At 41.3% G+C, this 24,570-nt stretch overlaps 1 protein-coding gene across 2 annotated transcripts in view; it reads left to right on the plus strand.

Moving 5' to 3' along the window:
- The first annotated feature begins 2,155 nt into the window (after positions 1 to 2,155).
- Positions 2,156 to 24,570, plus strand: part of CMC1 (C-X9-C motif containing 1) — a 70,618-nt gene continuing 48,203 nt past the window's right edge. Inside the window, exons 1-2 of one of the 2 annotated variants that reach the window (XM_072940902.1) lie at positions 2,156 to 2,319; positions 24,199 to 24,288. In XM_072940902.1, coding sequence (XP_072797003.1) covers positions 2,301 to 2,319; positions 24,199 to 24,288 — 109 coding nt within the window. In that variant the 5' untranslated portion in view covers positions 2,156 to 2,300. Of the gene's footprint in view, positions 2,320 to 10,386; positions 11,147 to 24,198; positions 24,289 to 24,570 lie in introns of those variants that run through there. The other variant, XM_072940901.1, reaches the window with a different exon arrangement.

Genomic DNA, 24,570 nt, shown 5'->3' on the forward strand with positions numbered 1-24,570 from the left:
TTTTATATATAGTAGTATTTGCAAATCTCGAACTCCCAATTTATCCCTTCCCACCTCCTTCCTCCCATAACCATAAGTTTACTATGTGAGACTTTCTGCTTTGTAGATAAGTTAGTGTCTTTTCTTTTCTTTTCTTTCTTTCTTTCTTTTCTTTTCTTTCTTTCTCTTTTTTCCTTCCTTCCTTTCTTTTTAGATTCCACATATAAGTGACAACATACGGTATTTTTCTTTCTCTTTCTGGCTTACTTCACTTAAAATGATGATCTCCAGATCATCCATGTTGCTGCAAAATGGCATTATTTTATCCTTTTTATGGCTGAGTAGTATTCCATTGTATAAATATACCACAACTTCTTTATCCAGTCCTCTTGTCAATGGACATTGAGGTGGTTTCCGTGTCTTAGCTTTTGTAAATAGTGCTGCTACGAACATTGGGGTGCATGTTATCTTTTTGAATTAGAGTTCTCTCCAGATATATGCCCAGGAGTGGGATTGCTGGATCATATGGTGGGTCTATTTTTAGTTTTTTGAGGAATCCCCACACTGTTTTCCATAATGGCTGCACCAAACTACATTCCCACCAGCAGTGTGGGAGGGTTCCTTTTTCTCCACACCACCCGCCTTTTCTAAGTGAGTTGCTTTAAATAAAAAAAAATTAAATAATAATAGTTCAAGTGATACTCAGTTATGGCAGAAACTGTAGAAGTGGTCCTTCAATGACTGAAACAGTATTAGATGATATCACATTTGTTTCTCTCCAGAGCTTTGCAAATTAGAAACTAAAGTCCAGAAAAACGTTGCAACTTACCCAAGTTAGAAAGCTAATAGGTCGCGAAGCAACATTCAGGTGGAGTAACCTAGGTGTCTGGCTAAAGCTCTCCAAGTTTCCCCTTTTACCATGACGCCCTTTTGTATACAGAAGATTTAATTACTTGTGTGTGTCTGACTTGTGTTTTTATGCCCCACTCTTCAAAAAGACTTAACTTTCTAAATTAAATCCTTCACCTCCAAAATGAATTTAGTGTGTTTCTAAACACATTTATAAACCATACAGAGAGAAGGACCTGATTTCCTGCCTGGCTGAGTGAAACATTAATTCTCCACCTTGGCATCTCAAACTACAGCTGTAATAAGGGCCGTTATGCCCAGATAGGCCCTTAAACGGAAGACCTGCTGAGCGGAGACCCACTTTCCCAGCCCTGCTCAACCGCGTCAGCTTCCCTGCCAACTGACCAGGCGGAAGCGGCAGCAGGGGAGGAGGGCCCGCAAGTCGGTGGGGAGGGGATCATTCTGAAAGCCTTAAATCCCTCGCAGGGAAGAAGCAGCTGCTCCTTGTTTTTCTAACATCTGTCCCACCTGTCCCCCATCGGCGCCTCACCCTTTGGAGGCCCCAGCCAGCTAAAGGCGGATAGGACGGGTTGGGGAGGGGGCATTTCTGAAGGCTGGATGCGGGCATAACTGCTACCCGGAAAGTTTCTTCCGCTGAGAAGAGGGCAGCTGGGGTTCTTGAGGGGTCCTGCCCCCTCCCTTCATTTTCCTCACAGACACACGGCTGTAGTGGACAGATGGGCATTTGCAGCATCACCCAGGTCGGACGTGCGCCCTGAGGGTGTTGGCTCACAAGGCAGGTGCCCCCAGCGCCACTTTCTAGCTGTAACCTCGGGGGAGGAATAAGGCCCTGCACGCAGGCTACCTGCTCTAGGTAGGACCCCTCAGCACACCTGGCAGCGTGCTGCTCGCATCGGGCTCCCTCGCCCGTACCGCGCTTCTCCAGCCCTCGGGACCTCATTTTCACCGAGTTATTTCCCCCGGCATTCTGGACCGTGCCTGGAACCGGTGGCCATGAAATAGACACTTATGAATGAATGAACGTTAAGGAAGAAAAAGGTAAAGGAGCAGGCTGGTTCATTAGGTTCCAAGGCGGGGGTGGGGGAGAGGCTTGGACTTACACCGAGTCGCCGCGGGGCGCGCATTCCCGCAGGGTCGGCCTGCGGGCACTCACCCGGCCCCAACGCGCCTGCGCAGCCCGAGACAGCCCCGCCCAGGGCTCGCAGCCACGCCCCCTTCCCATCCTTCCCGCGTTCAAGCGCTCCCGCTCTGGTCTCGGGGGCGGGGCCAGGGGCGCAGGCGCAGTGCGCGGCGGAAGTAGCGACCGGAAAGTGAAAGCGGCCCAGGCCGCCCGGCTTGCGGAGGGCGCCGAGCTCCTCCTCCTCCCGCGGGCCGCCCCGCCGCACGTGCGGCTCCGCCCCGCCCCGCCCCCTGTGCGGGAGGCCGCCGGGCTGCTCCTCCCCGCCGCGGAGATGGCGCTCGACCCCGCAGGTACGCGCGGGAGTGGGGGTTGCGGCGCGGCGGCCGGGCGGGAGCGAGCCGGGAACGAGCCGGGAACGCCGGCGCCGATCCGCCCCCGGGGCGAGGGTTCGAGCTCGGGTCCGACGGTGGCTGCCGCGCGCTGTCCTGACGCGTGGCCTCTTCGCCGCCGCCCTCCCCCGTCCCTCTGGGCGGGGCCCCTGAAATGTCTGTAGCGCAGCCTGGAGAGGCCCCAGACGCCCGCGGGGTCCCCGTGCCGGTGACTCCCGCGCCCTCTGCCCCTCGCACCCCGGCCGCGGGACGCCCGTGCGGCCCTGGCTTCGGGGCTCTCACTCAGCTGCCGTTCTGGAGGGAACGGTCGTTGGTTTTAGCCCGTCCCCTCCGTTTATGGAGGTGAAAACTCCAGGCGTCAGGAGAAGTGGCTTCCAAGCTTTGGAGAGTCAGAAATGGAGAAGACACTTAGGCGGGCCTCAGGGGAGGGGAGCAGACGGCCCCTCGGCTGGTGGTGGGGACCGAGTCCGGGTCGAACCCAGACAATTCCTTCCGCAGTCCAGGCGTAGACGTGCCGCCGTTGGAGACTTCAGGAGGAAACAGACGGTTGCTGCGCGCTCTCTGTACGTCGAGTCTTGGTCTAGGCCCTGGGAAACCGGTGTTCAGGACCAGCAAGACAGCTTGTGTCCCAGTGGTGGAAGGAAGAAGACAGCTCTCCCCCAAACACACTTTTACAGACCGTGATACACATTAAGAAGAAAATAAGCAGAGTCGTAGGTAGATGGTAAATAGGACCATTTAGATGGAGTGGTCAGGGAGGAGCTCTGGGGGGAAGTGTCCTCTGAGGACCAGAGGAAACAGGCCTGTAAGGAGGTAAGGAAAGTCCGCTAGGCTGTCCAAGCGCAGGTGCTTGGGCTGCTTGGTTGGAATGAGGGCCAGAGAGCGGAGGAGATCCTTAAGGAAGGATGTAAGGAGTAGGCAGAACCTCGATGCTGCAGGGCCTTGAAGGCTATGATAAGAAAGTATCTGGACTTAAACCTGTGGAGGCTTTCTGAGAGATCAGTGACGTCATATGATGCGACTTACTCCTTTACACCCCTAGCAGCAGTGGTAGTGTTGTAGAGGGATCCTGAGATGGTAGCAGCAGTCCCGGCCAAATATGTTGTATGTATTGGCCTGCGATGGTCTTAGGGAAAAATGAAAAGAAATACAAAACTTCCGTAGATGATTGGGAGGAGAAATTGACAGGACTTGCTGTTGCATTAGCGGTGAGCAAAGCGGAGGCTTTAAGGCTTTTTACGTCAACGACTGGGTGGCTGGTGATGGTCAGATCTAACACGATGACCATGGGAGACTCCGATAAAAGGAGGGATGGAAACAAGATTGGAATGGAAAGTAAGAAAGTGGAGTCAGAAAGTAGGAAGATTTAAAAAAAAAATTTCTTTGTTTAAATACCAGAATACAAATGTACTGAAGTCAGCTTTTTTTCCCACTTCATTTTTGTTTGGTTCATAGGGTGAAGCATAGGTTCCTATTTTGATGTTTCTCTTGCTTTTCACAGTCCACATTGGTCTATGCCCGCGCTGAGTTGATGTGTTTCTGAGTAGATGAGTGAATAGTTAGGCCAAATGAAGTTTATATGGTAAAATTTGTTTTCTCATTGGTTTATGTTAAATTTTTAATCTTCATTTGAGAGCAGCTTTTAACTAACTTTGTAGGATCCATTTTTTTTTCGGAAAAAATTCTGAACCCAACAGTGAAATGCAGGTTGCATATTTTTATACATAGTTTTATTTAAACAGTTTTTCCTTATATATGTATATATTTATTGAAGTATAGTCAGATTACAGTATTGTGTCAGTTTGGTGTACAGCACAATGCTTCAGTGATACATGAACATACATTTGTTTTCATACTCTTTTTCACCGTAAGTTACTAGAAGATACTGAATACAGTTCCCTGTGCTATACAATATAAACCCGCTGTTTATCTGTTTTATATCTAGTAGTTACTATCTGCAAATCTCAGACTCCCAATTTATTCCTTCCCATCCCCTTCACCCACCGTAACCGTAAGTTTGTTTTCTATGAGTCTGTTTCAGTTTTGTAAATAAGTTCGTTTGTCTTCTTTTTGTTTTTTTCAGATTTCACATATAAGTGATATCATGTGGCATTTTTCTTTCTCTTTCTGGCTTGCTTCACTTAGAATGACGATCCCCATGTCCATCCATGTTGCTGCAAACCGTTTTCCCTTTTTGTTACGTTAGCGGTAATAGCAGCACTGTCTGCAAGCTTATCAGCCATGATTATGCTCATTAGTTTCTCTTGCTCTTTGAATGCAGAGGGACAAAACTGGAGAGTCCAAAACACCCAGGAAGAGTGGCTGAGGAGAGAGAGAACTTAAAAAAAAAAAAAAATCCTAGCAGCTGTTTGCACTTGTAGATAATTCAGACTTAATTTGCCCAAAGCCTCTGACGTTTTTAAATAGTCCATGAGCAGTGTAATCTGCCAACAGAGGAGAACCACCTCTCCCACCGCTCCCTGTTTTATTGACTTTGGCTTTGTTTTCTTATCAGCCTAATCTTCCTGTTCCCCGGGAGTTCTCCCTACATCTTAAGCCATAACTGGGACTTCTGGTCACGTAGTAATGACTCAGAAATACACAGTATAGTTCACGCTCCTATAATAGGACTTAAGCAGTTAGTCTTATTCCAAGTTACAGCTTTCCCAGTTTATAACCCTTTCTACAAGTATTGTATTTATTTTGAAAATCGGGTCAAACTTAGGTGAGTGAAATTTTAAAGGCTGTTTATTTTGAAGGTACAACCCATGATCACCTATAGAAACAGTGTTAAAAGTGGTGCTTATGAAAGTGGAATTTGCAAAAAGGTGAAGTTATTGCTTATGCTAATCTACAGTGAATTTGTGTTGAAGATTTTCAACTCACTAATCAGTGAGGGAACGGGTAAAATGTAAAAAAACACTCCAAAAAAGCATTTGAGAAAGTAGATACATAGAACATTTCATAGATTGCTGGATTCGATAAAAATTTAAATAGGGCCCCAAACTGTGATTTGGGGGCTTATCTTTTCCACTGGCCGGAAATGATTTCTGTCTCAATTCGACAAATTCTAGAATTTAACCTCTGCCCCTAACAAGTTGTAAAATAGCCCAGGAATGGGAAGCCAAGCCATGCGGTACAGATTTTGGATTAATGGTCTGACACTGTCATACCCCCATATGACAACTCCCAGGAACCTGGGCCTGATCATTTTCATTTCTCACTTTCTCTAATAATGAGAAGAGATGCCTTTCTCCCTTGTTTTTCTTCTTCCTTCTCCTCTTTGAGCGGGATGGGTGGTATCCGTTCCTGGTCTATCAGTGTGGAGTCACAGTGCGGGCAGCGTGAGAGAGGTTACCTTAAACGCCAGGTGTTTCCCTCCATGGGTGTTTTTTCCTCAGAAATCTAATAAGCGGAGGAACATGGGATAGTGTTGGGGCTCAGGGGGTGGAGAATGGGGTCAGGAATTTCACGACGGTCCCTGTGTAGATGTTTAAGGAGTGTGAGTTACGGTAGCTCTTGGAATACTTAGGTTGCAAGGGTTCTGTTAGTGGTTCCTGTGGGGATGTGGGTAGGTTAGCTGTGGGTATACTAGCACTCAGCATGGGCAAAGTCCTGAGTTCAATCCCCAGTACTGCCACTTTAAATAAATAAACCTAATTACCTCCCCCCACAAAAAAAAAGGAAAGAAAATTCTTTTAAACAGATAGGAAGAATCTTTTTTTTTTCTGAGCATTGTGTGATTAATATATAAAAAAAAATACTGCTATGTAGTAGGTGAGACACTTCTTTGTTTTATTATTGCTTCTACATTCCTACAGTATCCCATCAGCCATAAATTATATTATTAAATATTTTAGTTCAGAGCTAAAAATCTGTTCGACTTCCAAGTTTTGTGTATTTCGAAGCTCAAAGCATCTTTACCCTAGAAAATGTATTTCTGTCTCGCTAGATTAATTTGACAGCCCTCTAATGGGTTGTTCCCTGAAATTTGAAAACCACTGGCCTGAGCATGAGAGAGATCAGAGTTGAGATCAGAGGAGTGCGTGCAGGGCAGGGCGGCGTTTGTGCTCTGCATCGCGAAATGTCTCATGACCCTGTTCCTGGAGTTTGAATTTTATCCAGAAACAACAGAAAAGACACTGCAAGTGTCTAGGCAAGGGAGTGACAGGGACAACCTTCCTTCCTTTTGTGTTTATCTGACCTCTGATCAGATAGGGGAATGTGGTCTCTGCTGAAGTGTCTGCATCAGGGAATCACACCTGACAGAATGGGAGGTCCATCTTTCTCTCCTGGGTAGTTTTAATTTTGACCATGTGGCCAAGCTCTTGTCTCATTTATTTGCTATGTTTTTCCTCCCTTGTAATCAGTAGCTGATCTTTTGGGAGACCATTGAAGACTGGGCGAATGTTCATTCCTCGTCAAAAATTCCCACTTGATTTAGCATCCATCGATGATTTTTGCTGGATTCATTCTTTCCTATGCTGGTTGCAAAATGGTTTTCTGTGTCCAGCATTCTCTCCCCATTTATGAGATGGTCGTTGACATTTTGCTGTAAACAAGAAACCACTTTGTTTCTTCTTTTCTTTATAGATTTGTTACTGGCCTGGACTCAGGAGATTCTGTTTTTTTCAGTGGTTTGTAATTTGCTACTGTATGTAATTGTTTTGGTGCCCATGCTTTTCCAGATCAGACATGGCCAGTGAGAGTTCCTTCAACGTAGCTTCTGGGTCCTTGTGATGAGCGCCCATCATAGTTTGACCGTTTCCTCTTTTTCTCACACAAGGCGTCCCTGGCTTATCTCCTGCCTCGCCTGGCACATCCATAGAATTTACTCTCTTCTCTGACAAACCCTGGCTCCTTCATGTGAGAACAAGATCTGGGCTCCTGGGTACCACTGGACAATAGATGTTAATGGAGCGCCCTTAGGAAGAGCCCGTCTCGGAGGGAGGGGAGGAAGCTGGGCCAGGATGTGGGTCCAGGGAAGCCTGTCTCACCCTCAGCTCCGCTCATTGCAAAGTGCACGGTTGGTCCTGCTTTGGAGACGGGGAGCTGGGCTTTGTGATGCCCATCTGCCCTCACCCTTGGCAGGAGTAAGGAGAGGGGCCAGGGAAAGGAAACTACAGGATGGTCCTGGGGAAGGGAGGCTGCTGGTGTGGATGCTTCCGCGTTGCCTCCTCTGGGCGGCACCAGCTCCATCTTGAGAATACCTTGTCTGAATCTATTAGGAACCTTAGTTTGGGTAGTGAGGGTCTGGATCAGGTCCGGTAGGAGGGGGGTTTTCCCTTGCTCAAGTACGTAAATACACACAGATGGAAAGTGTCTTGGGGTTGTGGTCAACGGTTTAAATAGCATTGGCCTAAGATATACCTCACACATACCAAACGGGGCTTTGGTTTTTTGCCTCTAGGCCATTTGACATTGCTGTTCCTTCTTTTTGGAATTTTCCCTTTCTGTCCCATACCCAAATCTGTCTCATTCTTGTTCATTTTTGACACCTCACTTTTTGATTTGTGAAATTGTGAAATCAGTTTCAGAAGAGGCTTTCCGTGATGGTCACCATTTTACAATGTTTCACGATTTTTTTTAAATATTTGGAATTTAAAAAACCCCACTAAAATATCAAATAACCTGGGTATAGAGTTTTTTTTTTCACTCTAGCTCCAGAGTTTTTTCCTTGAGAAATAGAATGAAACTTACAGATGTGACGTGTTGTATGTATCAAATAATTTGAAAGATGAAGAAAAACCCATGTGAAAGTGGGATTATTTAATTGTGTAGTAAGCAGTAAATGTTTTTCATATGATTCCATCTCTGTAACTTTTTTAGACTGAATGGTTAGGAAGGACAGCCCAGTTAATTACACCTAGACAGTAAGAGGTGGCCCCCCAACCCCAGGGGGGGCACTCCGTTGTTATGGAAACAGCACCGCATTGAATTTGGGAGTGAGGACTGACTTGTTTCAGACTTTGCCATTAGCCTCTGGCCCTTAAAGTATTCTAAACGGCATAGTCTGGGATTTGAGGACAAGGGGTTGGGAGACTAAGATATATCAGAAGCTGAGGCTGCTTCAAGTCTTAAACTTTTATGTTTTTAAGTACTTGCAATTGGTCTCAAGTGGTCCTTGACTAAGCACAGAAAGTTGCTGTTTCGTGGACTGAATTAGTATGGTTATTTATCCATAGAGGGGGTTAACATCATATTTGTAGAAATCTCTAGCAAGAACAATTACTTTATACTTTATATAAATGGGTCACACAGAATGGGCCCAAAGAAGAATGTTGGTTCCCAGATTGACTTTTTCTCACACCATCTCCCATTATATACTTTTACATTTTTAAGTAGGGAGATTGAGGGGAAAAAAAATTTTTAAGAATGGGGTGTTTACTATCCCGCATTGTTTTTGCTAAAGAACTGTTTGTTACTGGGAGGTTTCAGAGATTAAAGGATTTGTTCGTTAACTAAGCATGGTTAATTGAAATACAGAGTTTTAAATGTTTGTGCTGCAGAATAAGGAACATCACTGTATTTACAACCCCTATTATGGGGAATGGTATGTGGCAGGTGCCCAATATTGGTTAACAGAATAAATACCAAATGAACGAATATATTTGTTCAAATATTTGTTAATATAATGATTATCAAATATCAAAACTTTGAAATATATGTGTCATTTATTAAAGAGTTTCCTTGAATACCACATGCTAGGAGTTGGAGCTGTAGAAGTCACTGAGACATGGTCTGTGACCTCATTACACTTAAGTTTCCTCTAGTGGTTCTTAATCTAAAGTCTAATATTAGAATTATTTAGGGAGCTTTTAAAAAATACCAACGCCTGGGTGTTACCCCAGCACCTCTGATTTAACTGGGTTGGGGTAGGGCCCAGATGTCAGAATTTACAAAGCCCTCTTAAGTGATTGTTAAATGTAGCCAGAATCGAAAACGTCTGGTACCAAAACCTATCTTGGTCCTCTTGGGCTGCCGTATTGAAATACTATGAGGGCGGGGCGCTGAAACAATAGACATTTATTTGCTCACAGTTGGGAAGGCTGGGAAGTCCAAGAACAAGGTGCTGGTCCATTCGGTGTCTGGTTCATTATAAGGCCACCCATCGGATGAGGGCCTCCCGGTATGACCTCGTGTAAACCTTAACTACCTCTGCAGACACAGTCGTTTCGGAGCTTAGGGCTTCAACGTGAATTTGGGGCTCTGCTCAGGCCGAAGCCGCCGCTGAACTATCGCGAGAGTTTGTAGACGGTTTTTGCTGCGATGCGTTCTAAGCCCGCACGTGACTAGAGCCTTCGCATTTGTGCAGGAGAAACGTTGGCGTTAGAGGAAGGAGAAACCCCTTTCCGGTGCTGGCTCAGGGAGAACTTTGGAATGGAACGAGAGTTGAGTTTGATTTTAATTTAAATAAGTAAACTCTGGTAAGAAAATAAGAGAGAAAAGCTGGAAGATAAAGGCAGAATGCGCTGGAGTGCGACTCGAGCAGTTACTTGTTGGGGAGCCTTGCAAGACTGCGTTGTGCTTTCTGAGCCTCCGCTTCTTGAAAACACCTGCTCCTACATGGGGTGATACTTGTAAAATGTTCCCTTCTGCCGCTCCTTCCTTCCTTCTGAAACTACTTGCTGTGCTTTTTCTGTGAGCTACATAAAAGTAAGCTGATTTAAAAAAAAAATTTTGGTGGGAGAGAGATCATTAGGTCTGTTTATTTTTTATCATTATTTTTAATGGAGGCACTGGGGATTGAACCCAGGCCCTTGTGCATACTAAGCATGTGCTCTACCATTTGAACTATACCCTCCCCACTACTAAGCTGATTTTTTTTTTAAGCTAAGGAGGGTAGTATAACCACTGGGATGGCAAAATGAGGGTTTAAATTTTAGGAGTCTTAAAGTTCTGATACCGCTGGGATTTGGAAATTACTAACAGAGACTTGAAATTGCGGGCAGAGTAAATTTGAAGACAAGCACTAGGAACTCAGCGTAGTAAATGCCATTTTTAAAGCGAGAAACTTGTGGGGTTACCACAGCAGGAGCAGGAGCAGGTCTTACCTTGGAAGCGTCTTACACTTTTTCTAGTGGTGTTACTGTTGTTGAGGACATTTTTGAGACTTCTTTAAAATTTGCCTTCAGCCTCTCTTGTTCATGCAACTTAATATGCTCATTTTGGCAAATTTCTATTAAGAAGGTGAACTTGCCTTCAGCCAAGGTTAGGTGGTAGGTAGGTGGTCATCCTCGGAAATGCTACCCCCAAAAAATGGTGTTGTGGAAGCGGCTGTAACTCAGACTGCCTCTGAAGGCCATGTGGAGAAAGACGTTGTGAGTGATCAGAGCCAGGGCTGAGTCTTCGAAATAAGTGAATAAACTCTCAATATGAAAATACTCCCTTGGAGGAGAGTGTAGCTCAGTGGTAGAGCACATGCTTAGCATGCACGAGGTCCTGGGTTCAATCCCCAGTACCTCCATTAAAATAAATAAATAAACAAACCTAATTATCCTCCCCCCCCGAAATAAAATAGTTGGACAAAAGAATTTAAAATTAAGTCCCTGACTGTATTATCAAAGCAGTCCATGTTTTTTGCAAGATGGAAGAGAATGGTAGAGATAGGGTGGCAAAGGCATTGAGCAGCACTGGTAGACTTGGGAGTGACCCATCATGTTCCAGATGTGCCTCAGGGAGAAAATAAATCCGCCGGAGGGTATATTGCTGCGAAGCCACAGGCAGGCTGCCGTCCATTCCTTTCTCCAGCGTCTGCTTCATCTCCCACGACGCAGCAGGTTTTCTAGTAGGTATCAATGGAAAATTGTGCTTCTAGGAAAAGATAGCCTTGAAGTTTTACCAAATAAAGTCAGTGTGCACATTTTCATACAAGAAAGTATGGCCACAAGGGAGGTTCCACGCCTGCTTAGAACTGGCGCGTCTTATTGCATAAGCTGGTTTCCTGCTTTTAGATTTGCTGTCCCCTTCTGGCCTCGCCTCCGCTAAAGTAATGTGGGTGGAAAAGGAAGTCTTCACACCTAGCAATCTGCAGAATCTGAGGTCCAGGAAATAGGTGCTTTTAGGAGATTGGGCACACCTAGTGTGAACGAGGTGGTTATTAACAGTGGACGCTAGTAGCACACCGAAGTTCAAGTGAAGTAGGCTGTTGGGGGGGAGGGCGGTGTCTGACCCAGAAGCTAGGCAGAAAAAGCCACGTCCACCTGCCTGAAACGCTTTCTGTGTTTTCTAAGTTTGAGCTCATAAAAAAGATCAGCTTGTTACTGACTGACCTACTATTTCACATTGACCCTCGGTGAAGGTATTTTACAGCCAACTGATAAATCGGTCCTCTTGCTTTTTTTTGTTTGTTTGTTTTTCATTTCTTCATCATTTGACTTTACTTTCTGGTCAGAAAATGTGAACTGGGAAGTTTTGAATGTACTTATTTGGAATGATGCTTCTGAAACAGTCTGCTGTCTAAGGGGTTTTTTTCAGGCTGCGCCGTGATGTTGGAGGCACACGGGACCTGGGTGGCTGAGGTCCCCTTCTGTGGGCCACCGCCCTGTGTGTGTGTTCGGGTCGTGGATGAGGGTTCAGGACCTGCCACTTTATCAAAGGCTGGGGTTCTTTCCCCTCTGTGCGTCTCCACGTGTTTATCTGCAACATGGGATCAGAATACTTGACCTGAGAGGTTTTTAGAGGACTAAAGGGCTTCTTTCCCTGCCTTCGTCTTGAGATTTCAAGTGGCTGGGATATTGGGGAGGATCTTTCCTACTGTGGATTTTCTTTTTTGTTTTATTGGTTCAGGTGTGGCGTGAAGAGACGGGGGCGGGAAAGGGACACCGACCTTCCCTGTCTTTGTTTGTTTCCCAGTCTCAGTGCCTCTGCCCACCACCCCTTCCTCATTTTACGCTATTGTTGTAGAAGGAGATGTGAACAAGCTGGCAAGAACACGAAAGTCTGGTCGGGGCATCAGTGTTTCTGTGCAGCTGAGAACTGAGTCCTCCTGGCTTCTCGGTGTGAAGCCCTTACTGGGAAGGTAATGATGGAGAACGCTGGTCTGACTCTATTGTGCGTGAGGCCACTTGCCCGGGGCCCTTCCATGTGAGCTTCATGGTAGCTAGCAAAGAAGAGGGACCTCAAGTAGAAACTGCTGCTGCTAAGAACACTTATGCACGTTTACGAAGAAGCATTTTTCTCATTTTTTTCCTTCACAGTGACGGTAGCATGCAGATGTCTGCAGGAGCAAATACATGCAGCTAAGAGGCTAAAAAAACGGGGGGGGGGGCAGTGTGTAAATAACAGATATATTAGTTAGATTAGAACACTGCCACTTTTGCAAAGGCAGACCTCGCCCTTCAGGTGTCATTTCTTTCCTGCGGGGGATTCTGTGATATTCTGATTCACTTCACCATTATTTTTATGGATTCATAGCCAGTGCTGTTGTCAGTGGCCTTATTGTCTTGCACTGCCACACTGCAAGAGCACGTGAGCCCCAAGCAAAGTGAACTAACAAATCCAGCCCGTGAAAAAGGTGAAAATTGACTTTCAGGTGATGATAAAATGTTGAGAAAGTTAGGGCTTTGGAAATTTTCCCTCATGGTGTTATCTTGATTCTTTTTCTCCGTCTAAATTCATGTGAGCATGTAGTAGGAAATTCTAAAAATTTGACTTTTTGCAAGCTTTTGTACAAATGTATAACATACATGCATCATGTTGACACTGAGGGAATCAGTCTGTAGTTTTGTGGATAAAAAGTACCATATCTATAGTATTTGTGGTGTTGAAGAAAGCTTTGCAATATGTACAAAATCCCAATTAATTAAAAATTGACATTTAGTGGTTGGTATGCTTCCAAATAGTAGCAGAATTTACATATTTTTAAGTGTACTATTTCTGATTTAACACCAAGAGTGTGGAAAACCTGAGTCAATATTCATGATTCTAGAATTTTCTTTGTTTCAGGAGGATTTAGAAGAATGATCAGAAGGAGTTCTTCGCAGGCCATTTAAAAAATGTTTACAGAGGAATATTATAACCTAGAATTTATAATGCAGGTTAATTTCTTTTATAATTTACTTACGGAAAAATGGTTCACTGTGACAAAGCTGTGTCTGTATTCAAGGAATGGATCCAAAAAATTAAGTGTTCTTGTTATCTAAGACCACTGTATGTTTTATCCAGCAAAGAGTAGATTCATCAGGACACATTATAAATAAGTTGTATAGATTAAAACTCTCTCTCTATATATATATATATGTACAGAAGAATATATATGACAGATGGTTTATAGCCTCCGAAGCTTGAAATATTTATACCTGGTCCTTAACAGAAAATGTTTGTTGACCCCCTGGCATAGGCAGTGGAAACTGGGATACATTTATAGGTGTGGTAAAGAGGGAAAAGTCACATGAATGTCTTCTTATCATCAATTTGAAAGTTTAGATGAAATAGATAATTTCCTTGAGAAATATAACTGACTAGAATAAATAAACAGCCATTAGAAAATTGGATCAGCAGTTAAAACTTGCTTTGTGTCTTATCTCTCATGCACATACATGCTTCCAAACCCTGACTAAACCAAGTGTGTACACACACACACACACACACCTGGGAGGATACTGGCCTATGTGAGTGATTGTGGGAGCTAGTTGGGCAGGTCTGGAATGGGTAGGGTGCCATATCAGGAAGGGCAGCCTTGGAACTCTTGGTCATGAGCCGAAGCTGTAGTCCAAAGCTTCAGGAAACTCTTTTGTGCTCTGAAGGCGTTTCAGATGATTGAATCAGGCCCACCCAGATTTTCTAGGATAATCTCCTTAAAGTCAACTGATTAGAGACTTTAATCACATCTGCAGAATACCTTCCTACAGCTGGATCCTACAGCTGGATCCTACAGCTGGATTAGTGTTTGTTTGAACAACAGTGAACTAAAGTCTTCCCAGATTGACCCATAAAACTATCACAGGTGGTATCCACTGGACTTTCAAAGAACTGGTCATAATCATTCCTTTGTACAAAGCGGTTCAGAGAATACAAAGAAAAGTCCCTAATTTATTGTTTAAATAATGACTTTTGTACCAAAACAACACAGAGAGAGTCAACTCACAGGCAGACACCTGAAGATAACTGCGAAAGTCCTAACCAAAACATGAGCACCCAAGACAGAGGTGCTGCTAGCTACTACTCACCGTTCTTCTAAAGGACATAGATAATAAGAATTTAAAAAGAAAGATGCAGAGCTAACCACCCCCCTCCCGCCCTGATTGTCTACATAGAAACTGGAAGATAATCTATTGGCAGTGTATTAGATTTAATGAGAGTTAGTAAGGTTGTACTGGTTATAAGGACGATATAAAAAATTCAGTTGAACCTACATACCAACAATAAGAAATTACACATTACTTATGGAAAGATACCTTTACCAATAGAAATAAAATCTAACAAAAGATGAACAGTGTCTTTAAGGAGAAAATTATAAAACTTTTTGTCTACTTAATTTCAGATAGTTTTGTGTCAGAATCAACTGCTGTGAGTACAGATTTATATCATGATTTATTTTTCTAATTTTTAAAAAATTTTATTTTATTTAGTTATAGTCTGTTTACAATGTGTCAATTTCCATTGTAGAGCACAATTTATCAGTTATATATGAATATACATATATTCATTGTTGCATACTGTTTCACCATGAGCTACCACAAGATCTTACACACACTTCCCTGTGCTGTACAGTATAATCTTGTATAGCTATTCTGTATATACCTGTCAGTATCTACACATTTCAAACTCCCAGTCTGTTCCTTCCCACCCCTCCCCCTGGCAACCACAGGTTATTTATTTTTATTGAAGTATTATTGATTTACAATGTTGTGTTAGTTTCTGGTGTACAACAAATTGATTCAGTTTATATATATATATATATATTCTTTTTCATTATGATTTATTACAGTATATTGAATATAGTTCCCTGTGCTGTACAGTAAGACCTTGTTGTTTTATCTGTTTTATATACAGTAGTCTGTATCTGCTAATCCCAGACTCCTACTTTATCTATCCCTGACCCCCTTTCTCTTTTGGTAACCGAAAGTTTTCTATATCTGTGTGTCTGTTTCTGTTTTATAAATAAGTTTCTTTGTGTCATATTTTAGATTCCGCATATACGTGGTATCATATGGTATTTGTCTTTCTCTGATTTACTTCACTTAGTATGATAATCTCTGGGTCTCTCCATGTTGTTGCAAATGGGTTTATTTCATTCTTTTTTATGGCTCAGTAAATTTCCAATGTATAAATATACCACAGCTTCTTTATCCAGTCATCTGTTGATGGACACTGAGGTTGCTTCCATGTCTTGGCTATTCTAAATAGTGCTGCTGTGAACATTGGGGTACACGTATCTTTTCGAATTAGACTTTTCTCCAGATTATATCATATTTTAAAGTTAACATATTATCAACTGAAGTAAAATATACGTACAGTGAAATTTATGGGTTGTGAGTTTTGATATATGCACACGCCCCAATCAAGACATCCCTTAAAGAATGTCCTTGTCACCTCCCATGGGTAACTAGTGTTCTGATTTCTGTCACTAGATTAATTTTGCATCTTTTCTTGTGTACTCTTGTGTCTGGCTTCTTTTTCTCAACAAGATTGTTGAGATTCATCCAAATTAAGTATCAGTAGTTCATTCTTTTGTATTGCTAAGAAGTATTCAGCGGGCATTTAAGTTTCCAGTTTGGGGCTGTTATGAATAACGGTTCAGTGAAGAGACTTGACAAAGTTGTTTTCTGGACATATAGTTTCATTTATCTTGGGTAAATGAATACCTAGGAGTGGAAAATAAGTTGGGTGTGTATTTAACTTTATAACATAACAAGCAGTTTTCTGAAGAAGTTTATCATTTCACACTTCCACCAGCATATATGAAGGTTCCAGTTTCTCCACATTCTTCTTAACATTTGGCGTCATCCGTGTTTTTAATTTTAGTCATTCTGGTGGGTATGAAATGATATCATAGGTTTCATTTGCATTTTCTCAATGACTAATGATTCTGAGCGCCTTTTCGTGTACATGTTTACAATTTGTGTGTCTTTTTTTGACGTGTCCATTCTAACCTTTTGCCCTTTTTTCACCGAGTCGTTTGCATTTTTTGTTACGGACATGTAGGAGTTTTTATATATTCTGCATTCAAGTCCTTTGTCAGATACATATACTGTGAACACTTTCTCCTGGTCTATAAGTTGTCCTTCAATTTTCTTCATGGTGTCTTTTAATGAACAGCAGATTTTGTACTTGATGAAATCACATTTATCATTGTTTTCTTTTTTAGTGCCTTTGTGTTCTCTTTAAGAAATCTTTGCGCCAAGGAATTGAAGTGTTTGTTTGTTTAATAGTTTTAGTTTTTACATTTAAGTTTATGATCTGTGGCAAATTAAGAGTACTGTGATATAGAGAGTCAAAGTGTTCAAGCCCCTTCCCCCCCCGCCCCCCAGTGTTTACCTGGGTCTATGACAATTTGTTGAAAATACTTTTATTTCTTTAATGACTAGCCTTGGTGCCTTTGTCAGAACAAATTGGCTGTATATACACAGAAGTGTTTCTGGACTCTATTTTGTTACCTTAACCTGTTTATTGATCCTGACCGTGATGGTGCCACGCCACCGTGATTGCTGAAGCTTTGTACTAAGACCTGAAATCAGGTCGTGCAAGTCACCCCAATTTGTGCTTCTATTTTAATGTTGTTTTGGCTATTCTGAGTCCTTTGTTCTTCCTTATACATTTAAAGACTTTATTTTGAAAGAGTTTAACGCATCCAGCTGCAAAATGGTGCAGTTTCCAAGTACTTTCTTCCCAGCTTTCCCTGATGGTCCAGTCTCACATAGCCATAGTCCACGTCTTCAGTGAGTGTGAGACTGGAGCCCATCCAGGTTTTAGCTGTTGTCGGATGTCAGTAGTTCATTCTGCTTTATCACTGAGTAATATTCCGCTGTTTATCCATTCACCCGTTGAAGGACTTTTTAGATAATTCCCATGTCTTGGCTGTTACAAATGAAGCTGCACTGAACATTTGTGTACAGGTTTTTGTGTGAATCTTAGTTTTTGTTTCTCTAGGATAGACCCCAAGGAGTGTGTTTGCGGGGTCATATGGGAAGTGTATATTTGACTTGATAAGGAAGAGCCCAGTTATCTTCCAGGGTGGTTGTACCACTGGATGCCCCCCCCCCCCAGCCATGCAAGAGAGATCCAGCTATTCTGCATTCTTCTTAGCACTTGGTAGTGTATTATTTTATTTTAGCTGTCTTATTGGGTCTGTAGTGGTATCTTTTTGTAACTTTAATTTACTTTAATTTGGAATTCCCTAAGCATAATTGAGTACCTCTTCATACGCTGTTTGCTGTCTGTATATCTTCTTTGGTATCATGTCTGTTCAAGACTTTTGTCCGTTTCTGATTGGATTGTTGATTTTCTTAATGTTGAACATAAACAAGTCTGTATAATCTACATACAGGTCACATATGAGATTTGCAAATATCTTTTTCCTAGTATGTGGCTTGTCTTTTTGTCTTCTTAACAGGCACTTTTGCAGAGTGAAAGTTTTTAATTTTAATGAAGTCCAATTACAGATTTTTTTTCTTTATGGATCATGGGTTTAGTGTCGTATATAAGAACTAATTCATTGATTAATTCTAGGTCATAAGAATTTTCTCCTGTGATTTCGTCCAGAAGTTCCTTCCCTTTAACTTCTTATTTTGAAATAATTACAGACTCACAGAAGTTGCAAAAAAATTAATATGTAGAATCTCATGTGTCCTTGACCATGACATCTTATGTAACTGTAATACAGTATCAAAAATGAGAAACTTAAGTTGGTTCAATACTGTTAACTAGACTATTGATTTTTGCAGTTTTTCACTGGTTTTTATTACATGCATGTGTGTATGGTTCTTTGCAGTTTTACTCCATGTTCCTGTTCTTATAGGAAAAGCATTCAATATTTCACGATTAAGTACGATGTTAGCTATAGGTTTTCTGCAGATTCTTTGTTGGATTGAAGAAGTTGTTTTTCATTCCTAGTTTACTGAGAGTTTTGTCTGTTCATTTTTAATGAATGGCATTGAATTTTGTTACTTTTTTTTTCTGACTCAACTGATGTGATTGTACGGTTTTCCTTTTTTAGATCTGTTAATGTGATCACATTGATTGATTTTCAGATAGTGAACCAGCCTTCCAACCTTGGAATAAAGCCAATGTGGTGTGTTGTATTTTTCTTTTCATATATTGTGAGATTCGATTTGGTAATATTTTGAGGGTTTTTGTATCTGTGTTTGTGAAGAATATTAATGTGTTTTTGTTTTTTTTTTTTAATATTGCCTTTGCTTTTGGTATCTGAATAATGTTGGCCTCTTAAAATGTGGTGGATTCAACCAGCTGCTATCTTGTAATACTGTAGTACCTGTTTACTGAAAAAAATCCATGTTTAAGTGGACCTTCCCAGGTCAAACCTGTGTTATTCAGAGGATAGCTGTGTTGGTATGAGACTCGTAAAATATGAGCATTTATTGCTATGAATTTCCCAATAAGCACTGCTTTAGCTTTGTCTTAAAATTTTTGTTGTATTTTCATTTTCTTTCCGGTCAGTGTATTCCTTTTTTTTCCCCCCGATAACTTCCTCTTTGACCTGTGGGTTATTTAGAAGTGTGCTATTTAATTTCTAGGTGTTAGGAGATTGTCCTGTCATCTTTCTGTTACTACTATCTACCTGATCCCATTGTGGTCAGAGAAAATACTTGCAGTTTTTAATATTCCATTTGATTTACCTGCAGTGTTTTTCAATTTATTTCTCAGGTTTTTTCTCGTGGTTGTCCTAAAGATTACATTATGCATACATAGTTTATCATAGTCTACTAGCATGAATATTTTATCATGTAAATTGAATGTAGATATCTTAGTATCACCAAAGTCACTTTACCTGCTTCCCTTTATGATGAAGGCATCTTCAATAATACCTCTGCACACATTGAGAAAGCTGTAATTTTTGCTTCTGTCAAAAATAATTTTTAAAACTCAAGAATAGTTTATCGTATTTACTCTTACTATTGCTCACTCTTCATTCCTGTTGTTCTGAGTTTCCTTCTGTGACTAGTTCCTTCCTGTCTGAATAACTTCCTCTAGCTGTTCTTTTAGAACAGGTCTGCAGGCAGGAAATTACCTTCACTTCCCTTCGTCTGAGCTATCTTTATTTTGTCTTCAGTCCTGAAGAATGTCTTTGCTGGCTGTAGAATTCTTGATTGGACAGTTCTTTTCTTTCAGTACTTGGAAATACTGTGCCACTACCTGTGGTTTCTGATGAGAAATCTTTTGTCCTTTGAATCCTCATTCCGCTGTGTTTCTCTCTGATGCCTTAAAGATTTTTCTTTGCTCATTTTTCAGAAGTTTGTTTATGATATGTCTAGGTGCATATTTCTCTGGGTTTTTAACTTTTTTGTTTTAGGTTTTTTTGTAATTTTTTTTTTAAATGGAGACACTGGGAATTGAACCCTGGACCTCTTCCATGCTAAGCATTCACTCTATCACTGAGCTCTACCCACCCCACCTTTACCTGTTTTCTGTTTATGTCTTTTGAATAATTTGGAAAGGTGTCAGTCATTATTTCTTCAAATATTTTTTTTAATCCTTGTATCCTTTTTTCCTGTTTTACTGAGAGTATGGTAAAATCAATGTTAGATCTTGTTTTTTTGTCCTGCAGATTCCTGAGCCTCAGTCCATTTTTTAAAAAAGCCATTTGCTGTTTTTCAGATTGGAAAATTACTATTGAATAATCTTCTTGTCCTCTGATTTTTTTCTTATGTCATTTTCATTTGTTTGTTATATATTAATCTTATATATGGGATCCTTGCCAAACACTTACTGGTTCTGGTAACTTTTTGTATATTCTGTTGGATCGTCTGTAGAGGCAATCATATGATCTTTGAATAGCTGTGGTTTTATTTCTTCCTTTTCAACCTAGAAGCCTTTTATTTTTCTTGGCTTATTGCACTGGCTAGTACATACAGTGAAATGTTGAGTGCAAGTGGTAAGAGCAGACTTCTTTATCTTGTTCCCTGTCTTAGGGGGAAACATTCAGTGTTTCATCATTAAATATGTCAGCTGTAGATGGTATTTATCATGTTGAGGAAGTTTCCTTCTGTTCCTACTTTACTGGGAGTTTTTATTAGGAATGGATACTGGATTTTTGTGAAATGTATTTTCTGTGTCTATTTTAATAACCATATGTCTTTCCTTTTTTAGTTTTTTAATAATGATGAATTGCATTTCTTGACTTTTGAATATTAAGTGAACCTTGCAATCCTTGGATGGACCTCACCTGGTCATGAGGTATTATCCTTCTATTGCTGGATTCAATTTGCTAATATTTTGTTAAGGTTTTCATCTTTATTCGTGCTGGGATATTGGACTGTGGTTTTCTTTTCTTGTAATGTCTTTGTCTGGTTTTGGTATCAGGGCACTGCTGGCCTCAGAGTGGTTTTCTGGAAGAGTTTGTATGGAATTGGTATTATTTCTTTGTTAAATGGCCACATTCACTAGTGAAGCTGTCTGGGTGTGGATTTTTTTTGTGAGAAAGCTTTTAAGTACAGATTCAATTTCTTTAATAGATACAAGAATATACTGGTTATATGCCCTTTTGAGTTGGGTTTGGTTATTTCTGTTTTTCAAGGAATTTGTCCATTTCAAATTTTCTGGCCTACATTTAAAAATTAAATACATTATTATTATATAAAAATATGTATCATTTCTGATGTTTGTGACCTTTTTTTTCCCTGTCTGGTGGTTTCTCAACTTCAAGAATCTTTTCAGAGAACTATTTTTGGTTTCATTGCTTTTCTGTCATTTTGCTTGTTTGTTCGGTTTGGTTTCTATTTCATTGATTTATGCTTTGATCTTTATTATTTCTTTTCTTTTGTTTGCTTTGTGTGTGTGTCTGGTTTTTGTTTGTTTGTGTTTACTTTTTCTGGTTTTTCAAGGCAGAAACTTAAGTCATTGATTTAAGACTGTCCTTTTCCAATGTAGGCTTTTAGTGCTACCAGTTTTTCTATCAGGACTGTTTTAGCTGCATCACACAAATTTTGATAGGTTATATTTTCATTCATTTCAAAATACTTTCCAATTTTCCTTTTCATTTCTTCTTAGACCCACGGGTTATTTAAAAGTGTGTTATTTAGTTTCCAAATGTTTGGAGATTATCAGAGATCTTTCTGTTACTGATTTCTAATTTAATTACAAAGGTGTCAGGAAACATGCTGTGTATGATTTGAATTCTTTTACATTTATTAAGATTAGTTTCATAGCCCCGGCTGTAGTTTATCTGGGTAAATAATCAGCTGCTGTCGAGTGGAACAGTCTTTAGGTCAAGTTACTTGATGATGTTGTTCAAGTACTTTAGAATTTTAACATGTAAATTTAAATGCATGTCTTTTTTAACATGCCTTACATATTTCACGCTTGTACATTGGGGATTCATCTTTATTTGATCAACGTATCCCCTGTTACTTCTTGTGGCAGGCTTTTTACACAGAAGGTTCCAACGTTGCCTTCCATCTCGCAGGCTCTTCTAGGGCGTGGCTGTCCCCCAAGGAGAGGCTGAGCTTAGTGACTTGAAGTCAGGATGGGGTGGCAGCAGTGATGCTCCGTGGCCCCCCGCACTGCAGGGTCAGCTCGCGATTGGTCATCTAGGACTGCTTCCTCTCCCATGAAACCTACCGCGGTACCAGGGACAGCCCTCTAGTTTGCCCTCCTCACTGAGCCACCCTCCAGCCTGCCCAGCCCACGTGCCAGATACATACGGGAAGAAGGAAGTCATCTCGGAGGTAAATCCTCCAGCTCCAGCTCTTGCAGCTGTTGAAGTCAGTGTCTGAGTCTTCCCTGCTGAGCCCCAGACACTGAAGCCGAGAGAGTCTGTTCTGTCTGCCTGTCTGACTTCCCACTGCGGGTCCCTGTGCATAAGAGAACGTTCCTTGTCTTACATCACCACGTATGATTGGTGGCTTGGCTTGTCACACCATAACAAAGATCATTTCTTTTTCAGTAGGGTCGAAAGAGGTACCCTTTCCAGTCCCTACATACCTAATAATATCTGTTTTTGTTTTGTTTGTTTTAGGGGAGAGGTAGTTAGGTTTTTTGTTTTTTGGGGTTTTTTTGTTTTTTTTTTTAATGGAGGTCCTGGGGACTGAACCCAGGACCATGCATGCTAGTCATGCACTCTACCACTGAGCTATACTTTCCCCCATGAAAGCATCTTTAATTTCACTCTCGAGTCGCTCTGGAGTTCTTGGATATACAGTGATTCTCTCTCAGAACTTTGAAGTTAACGATCTTGCATCCAAGTCTTGCCAGTGAAACAGGATGTAAATCTGGTTCTTATTCCTCTGCCTGGTAATGTTTTTCCTTGTGAAGCTTTTAGGAAATTGGAGCTTCATACATTTCATCAAAGTGCATTTGGGTCGTCTGTTATTTGCTTCTGTCTGAGGACTTGTGTCTTTTTATTTGCCTCAGTATATTTATTACAACTTATTCTAAAATTGTACTTTCTTTACTCTGTTATCCCTCTTAGGAGTTGGTTATTTCTTGATTAATTACAGTTACTGTGTTCGCTGTTTTGTTGTTGATGTTTGGTTTTTGAAACACCCTGGTACCCTCCCTGCAGCACTGTATCAGTTCAGAGGTGCATCAGAGGATGTGGGGAGTGCCAGGAAAAGTTTAGGGGCTCCTGGTCTTAAGTGTCACGAAGATAGATATTGGAAAACTTCCTGATCTTTTGGAGATAAATGCCTGTGTTGACTTACCCGTGGTCCGAGGGCAGCAGGAGAGTGGCTCGTACTGTGGCGTTTCAACCAATCCTGCTTTGGTTTCCTCTGGGGAGTCTCCCTTCCCTGTTTCTGCTGCTTCAGAGCAGGGGCAGCTTCCACTTCTGGCGTCCTGGGAAGAAGCTCTGGGGTAAGGTTACCTCCTTCCATCTTGTCTCACGTCATCTACCTTTTGTCTTTCAGAATCCTCGATCATTTCGGCTCTAGAGGATACTGATCCCTTTGTTTCTCAGGGCACTCTAAGAATTTCAGGAGCAGCTGGGGGTCTGGAGCTCAGGCTCCCATTTTAGGCTAATTGTGGTAGTTGGTGTAAAATGCTCAGAAATCGCATGTGCTTTGTTTTTAATGCACACGGGGTCCCATTTGTCCTTCTGCTGGCTCTGTTTGTCTTAAGCTGCTCTTATTACCAGGTAGGGAAACTGCTCGTGTGCCTCTTGGGTGTCTCCATCCATCCTTGGATCTCAGTATTGATAAAAATCGCCTTTCTGTGGATTATATTCATTAAAAAGTTAAAATGCTTTAGTCTGTGACTTGAATTTTGACAAGAATACATGGAATATGTAATCAAATCAAAGTGTTGCAATATTGTTTGCAGAAATTTTTAGAAAATGTTGCCTGTGTCCCTCACATTTTTTTCTGTTGTATATAAAACAATATTTAGAATGATTTACAGCGACTAAAGTAATCACAGTTTTATAACGTTATAAAAAAGAGTCACTTTTTAAAAAAATTTATATATATATTTTGGGGTGAGTAATTAGGTCTGTTTATTTATTTGTTTATTTTTAATAGAGGCACCGGGGATTGAACCCAGGACCTCCCGCATGCTAGGCATGCGCTCTACCACTGAGGTGCACCCTCCCCCAAAAGAGCCCTTTTGTAATATATTTGCATAGGCTTTCCTTTTAAGCACACCAGAGTGCTTATTTTCCCCGTAAACTGGTGATTTACTTGAGACTTTATTATATTAAAGAAAGACCTTCTTTTTTCCCTCCAGAGCAGCATCTCAGACATGTTGAAAAAGACGTTTTGATCCCTAAAATAATGAGAGAAAAGGCCCGGGAGAGATGCTCCGAGCAAGTTCAAGGTAAGATTCAAATATTCATATAAAGATCAAATGTATTTTTTATAATATGATCCAAATTTAATCCTTAGCCTCACAGTCGAGTAGTCAGTGAATTAATATGTACGAATTGCTTCTCACCCTTTTACTCAATATCACTCAGGATCTCAGCTTTCAGAACTTCCAGGCAGTGTTCCATTCATTTACAATTTAAAAATATTCTCCCATATTACTAAGAAAAAATTTTTTTCCCAGATGTACAGTTACGTGTAGAGAAAAGCTTGTATTCATATTTTGCAGAAACAA

Source organism: Vicugna pacos, chromosome 17 (assembly GCF_048564905.1).
Source record: "Vicugna pacos chromosome 17, VicPac4, whole genome shotgun sequence".
Classification (NCBI taxonomy): domain Eukaryota; kingdom Metazoa; phylum Chordata; class Mammalia; order Artiodactyla; family Camelidae; genus Vicugna; species Vicugna pacos.